Source organism: Phlebotomus argentipes, unplaced genomic scaffold (assembly GCF_947086385.1).
Source record: "Phlebotomus argentipes unplaced genomic scaffold, Phlebotomus argentipes genome assembly contig_2, whole genome shotgun sequence".
NCBI classification, from domain to species: domain Eukaryota; kingdom Metazoa; phylum Arthropoda; class Insecta; order Diptera; family Psychodidae; genus Phlebotomus; species Phlebotomus argentipes.
In genome coordinates, this window is record NW_026776162.1 from 10429799 (window position 1) to 10435602 (window position 5804).

Below are 5804 nucleotides of genomic sequence, written 5' to 3' on the forward strand. Positions count from 1 at the left end.
AAGAGACTTTTTCTTTCACCTTTGCCAAATCCTGTTTATTCTCACGTCAATTTGTTCTAAAGTCAGAGGCGCTTCTCTCGAATAGCACAGCAGAATCGGAATTACGCGGTGTTCAGGAATGCTGGTCACTTCTACAGTTCGTCCTTCTCTCCTGCCTGCTGCTCTTCGCCCTGTGGCGGCGCCTTGTCCAGGATTTCACCGTGGAGCTCGGCATCCGCCCTGTTCAGCACATTCTTGATCTCCACGTCATACTTCACCCACTCGCCCACAATCCGCTGCGCCGCCGTGAGCTTCGCCTCCTTGGTCTGCGGATTGTTGCAGAGATCAATTACTTTGGCCGTGCGCAGGCCGTCGTCGCTGCACCACGTCTCGCACCACAGCCACTCCTGCGGCAGACTCTTGATGGCCACCTGGTGGATCATGTTGTTCGGCAGATCCTGATCCAGATTGGACAGACTGTTGGGATCCTGGCTCAGCGCCTGATACTGTCCGCGCAGCCGATCGCCGGCCGCAATCTTGCGGAAGCGCTTGAGATCCACCACGTACAGCGCCGAGATGTGATAACGCCTGCCCTGCAGGTGATTGCGCCAGTAGCCCTGTTTCCAGAACCTGAAGCCCTCCATCTCCTTGCGCGAGTCACAGAACGGAGTGTAGGCATACGGCGCGCCGCCGAGATCCATCGTGTGCAGTTCCTTAATGTCCGCCCGGACGATCTGTGCGAATCAAGAGACGTTAGCGTGACTCAAAAAGAGTCTCCAGATTTCCTCACTCACCGCATCGGCGTCCACGAAGATGATCTTCTTGACATCCAGCGGAAACAGGACGTCAAGGAAGAGGATCTTGTATCCCCAAATGATTCTCTGCTTCTCAGTCTGCTGGTGAAGCCATCGCGGCCACTTGTACTGCACCAATTCATACTGAACGTTGTACTCCTTCGCCATGTGCGGCAGAGAGTCAATGAATTGCGGCGAAAGGTAATTCTTCAGGAACCAGAACTTCACCGGAGACTGGAAAGAAGCCAAGAATAAAATCTTTTTCATACTTTAAAAACCCTTCAAACTGCCCACCTTTGTGTGCTTAATCGTCGACACCATCATGATCCTCAGAAGACGCTCGTAGAGATGTCCTGAAGCCACTGAGAAGACATTGATAACTTCAGAATCTTGGGCATCCGAACCGCCGCCAAAGGAACTCGTGATTGAGTCCCAAATGCCCGCCTGAGCCTCTCCATCGTCACCCAGCAGATCCGCCGACTGCTTGTCGGGCTTCTTCGTCACCTTCACCTTCAGCACGTGCGACTTCAGCGAGCTGATGATCACGCGCGTGCTCTCACCGCCGTGAACAGTGTTCGGCCCGTCGGCGCTCGTGACGTCGTAGATATCGGCGCTCTTGCCGTGCCTGAGCCTCAGATTCCAAGCGCCGGGCGTGGCCTTGAGCTGGAAGTAGCCCAGATTCGCCATCACGATCGTGTCCACGATGATCGGCTGCCTGTTCGTGCCCAGCGTGAATTGCAATCCGCGCGGCGGTGCACCAGTCATCGAATCGAAGCAATGTCCCTCGAGCAGAAGATACTCGAGCTCATATTCACTGTGCACAGGTCCATTGATGTCCGCCAGCTTGATGTTGTCCAGATCATAGACGGAATTCACCACTTCCACCAGCCAATTCTCCGGCACTTGCAAGTTCTGCGTCAGCAGAGAATTCACCGGCAACCCTGTGAACTTGGCAATTGGTCCTCTGGTGGATTTCCCATCGGCACTGAACTGAATCTCCGGCTCCACAACGTATCTGTAGAAGTTCTTCACCGGCATGTCGCTGTGCTTGTCCACGGCACACAGATAAACCTTCATATGGCAATTCAGCACCGTCCGGAGGAGGATCAGAATGGGCGCCAGCTTCTGCGCCCCCTTGGAAGCGGGATCAAGCACACCCACGACCTCGAAAAAGGGTCCTTTGGCCACTTTTGGCTCCAAATTCACCACCGTGTGATCATCCTTCAGCTCCGCCGGCATCACATAGCGACTCTTGGTGTGTGTCCGAGGCACGAGAATTGACACAAGTCTCACGATCATGTCACTGGTCAGCACAGTGTCATCGGGCAGAGTGTCTTTCAGCGTCTTCCTAATCTTCTCGCCGTACTGCAACTGACTGAAGCGCTCGAGGAGACCAAAATCTTCCACCGTGAAGATTTCCTTGCTTGCCAGCGGCGCCAGAATCCTTCCATTGATGATCACGCCACTGTCAGACTTCCTCATCTTCAGCACGCGCTGACAATAGACTCTCAGCATCTTCATGTGGAGAGTCGTCGAGGACAGAAGATCATGCAGAGATTTCTGAAATAGAGAAATCACAGTAAAACATCTGCTAGGAAAATTCCACACGCAAACCAAACTCACCGGAATATCTGCCTTCTTCCCATTGAATTCCTCGATCAGATTGCTGACAAAGTTCAGGCCATCCGTGGCGGAGAGAGTGTGACTCGCTGCCCACACGAGATTGTTAAGATTCTCTCTCGCTGGCTTCGCGGATCCTTCAGTGTTGGGCACAAAAGTCAACCTGACACTCTTGGTGTTCTTCACAAACTCCACAGCATTGCGGAAGAGCTGCAGACCATCGTCAGTCATGAGATCCGCCACAACCATAAGTGTGACGAAGTGCACTTGATTGTCCTGGAGTTTGGTGAAGGAGTTCTTCGGCGCAAAGTACTTCACATTCTCCAGCAGAGTCGCCGTCATGTCACTATTTGACAATTTCGCCATGGCTTTGATGTTCTCGAGATCCTTGTGTGGTTTCCCGCTGACGTCCAGGAACTGCACGTCGTCGGTGGAGAGAATCTTCGCGTTTAGACGCGGCATCACGTGCGGCAATCCCATCAAGTAGTCGACAATGTCATCGCTGTCCGTGAGTTCGCCCTTGTAAACCGCCTTCTGCAGCGTCGGCGTCTGCGACATGATCTCCGTCAGCACGAGCTCCTCGAAGTCATCCACAGTCAGGCTGGCGCTGGGCAGAGGAACGCCATTCATGATGGCACTGGGCGATGCAGTGCTGCCCAATCTCTGCACGAACTCCATCGACAGCTGCCGTCCGTAATCATAGTCAGAATCCTCGTCGATGATGTCCTTGATCTGCTCCGGCGTCAATCCCGAATTCCCTCGTTTCAGCTGCATCTGAATGTCCTCCACAGTCACATCCCGCTCCGCATTGATGGCTGAATAGAGTTCGCTGAGGAAGCTGAGTGCTTCCTTTGCACTCTTCTTCTGCGTGACATAGTTGAAAGCGCGCAGGATCGCATTGTATACCTCTTCCTTTGCTCCCTCAGCCTTCTGGAAGTCCAGAACAACGCCCAGACGCACAGGCGCGGAGTGTTGCACAAAGCTCTCGGCTAGCTTGAGAATTCCACGCGCAGCCGACGTCACGGGATCGACAATCAGCACGAGATTGAACAGATTTTTCCTAATATTCCTCAGCATTCCCGGAAACGTTGGCCTCAACAGCTCCATCACGCTCGAAGACCATCTTCTGTACGACGAATCGTGCTCAATATCGTTGATCCACACAATTGATGAGTCCCTGAAGTCAATGGCGAACTCCTTGGCCGACGATTGCAGATCCAGCGCAATCAGGGACTTCGCAGCCGCTCCTCTCACGCCCACCAAGTGCAGGCCGTCCAGCGAGCGCATCTCACTCTTCAGCGTCTCCAGGAGGTTCTCCATGTCGATGGTCTCGGCGTCGAAGAACAGCCCGTTGATGAACAGAGCCGCGTCCGGCGGCTGTAGGTTCAGATTCCTGCCCAGGACGTCAATGTTGTGCTTCATCTCCTTCTTGAAGCTCTCGTCGACTGTCGTGTGGATCAGCGACTTGGCCTGGACGGGAAAGTTCTGCGCCGTGTACTGAATTATGTGCAGCGCTTCGTCGCTCTGCGTCGAGGCGATCTGATGCGCTGCCTGGAGTCCCAATTCCTGGAATTCCCACGCCTTCAGTGGCGCAATCTCGTGACTCTTCTCCAGCAATCGCAACCTGAAGGACTCCAGCGATTGCGACAGTTCCGGATAGCGCGATTTTAGTATCTGAAAGTCAAATCCATTTACTTCAGTCTCTCCCGTGTCCACTTGTTCAGCCACATTCTCGCCAGGCGCACGCGGCGAATCGTCCTGACTTTTGTACTCCGTGGACTTGAGATGCAGCTCCACTCCGTAGCCAGATAGACGCACCTTCTTCTTTGCCCTACCCTTGACATAGTGCCTGAGAACATACTGAACATCTCCGGCAATTGCGCGATCGCGCAAGAGATCGTGGAACTTCTTCAACTCCCGCGTGCCAATCAGCCCATAAAGAATGACTGTGTTCTCCGTGGTCTCAGATCCAGGATAGATGTGGTCGAATTGGAAGATCTCCAGCGATGAAGATTGGGGAGATTTCATCAGTTTCGTCAGCTCTGCAATTGAGCATGCGATCTTTCCGCCAATCACTGCAAAAGTCGAGGCTTTGCAGTCGCTGTCCTCGAGCACTTCCTGGGCTATTTGCTGGTGCGCTTCCACACGAGGTGAGAGACTGTGCAGGGACAGGGAGAGCTTCAGGAGACTCACTTGAGGAGCGCTCAGGAGCTTCTCCGCCACCTTCAGGCTCTGTTTGTAGCTCTTGGAGTCGTCTGCAAAGCAAGCACAGTTAATAAATCCACCCAAAAACACACTCAAGCTGGTCATCAGTTACCTGATTGCGTTGCCTCCATGTCCAGCTCGTTCACAGCGTCCACAAAGTCCCAGAACAGGTTGGCATTCTCGTCCGCCAGGTATTCAGACACTTCCAGAGCGAACGGCGTGACATTCCACTTGGCGTTGATGAATGTCGTGATGGAATGACTGGTGGAGGCTCTGACCTGGCAAACAGCCACTATTAATAGCCAAACAACTGCGAAAAGACGCATTTTCGCAGCTCTTTTTCCTCTCTCGCGTTATAAAAATATCTCCCTTTGAGGTTATGTCGCCCAACTTGTACGACTTCTATCGCTCGCGCGTCATCTCTGGACAGTTTAGCAGCAAAAAGGGCAGCAGCACCAGCTGAAGATGGAATTTCACGATTCTGGGACACTTCTGACGCTGTACTTTTCGCGATTTTCACCTTTTTTCCAGCGAGGAATGAAAAGATTACACGTATACCGATGACATTTCACTCTTCGCCAAACACACTCACACACGCTCAACTTCATCAGAAGTCTCCGAAAAAGGAGAACTTTCTGTGGAGACATTTTCAAATTTCAATGCAAACGACTTCGGAAGCATCTTAACTTAAGAGAAGATTTTCTGTTCTTCAATTATTACACCTTTTAAAGAAAGAAAAACACTGAAAATATAAAGGAAAATTGCAAAGAAAAGACGTAAATTGTGATTGAGATTTTTATTGCAATTATTATTGGAATAAAATTGTGACATTCTCATCTTTTTAATGTAAGATTTTCTCTTTATTCACGTTTTTTTAGATCTTGTATTTAAGTTTTTTTTTTCTCTTTAATCTCAATATATTCAATAAATGTCTGCACTAAGAATGACTCTTTTTTTTCTCTATTATAAAGAAAGAAATTTATATGCATCTTTCAAATTGTTTCGTAGTATTTGCTTTATGTCAAATCGTATGTTATCGTATAATAATGTTTGCCATCTTAAATACTTGTTTTCTCACTTCCATTGCCACCAATAATTAAGTTGTGAGTAATATATGCCCCTTATATATTTGAGTAAATATGTTTCTTTATGTATAATGATTCTTTTATCTTGTTTGATTAAACGCTTCGCATGAAAACTAAATAA

General features: G+C 50.3%; 1 protein-coding gene across 1 annotated transcript; it reads right to left on the reverse strand.

Moving 5' to 3' along the window:
• Positions 1 to 20: 20 nt before the first annotated feature.
• On the reverse strand, positions 21 to 5230 carry LOC132264711 (UDP-glucose:glycoprotein glucosyltransferase). The gene is made up of 5 exons (XM_059764996.1): positions 4711 to 5230; positions 2397 to 4648; positions 1068 to 2333; positions 774 to 1007; positions 21 to 713 (listed from the first exon to the last, which is right to left on the reverse strand). Exons 1-5 carry the CDS (start codon positions 4922 to 4924, stop codon positions 132 to 134), a joined length of 4548 nt encoding a protein of 1515 aa, XP_059620979.1. The 5' UTR covers positions 4925 to 5230; the 3' UTR covers positions 21 to 131.
• Between the last annotated feature and the right edge of the window lie 574 nt (positions 5231 to 5804).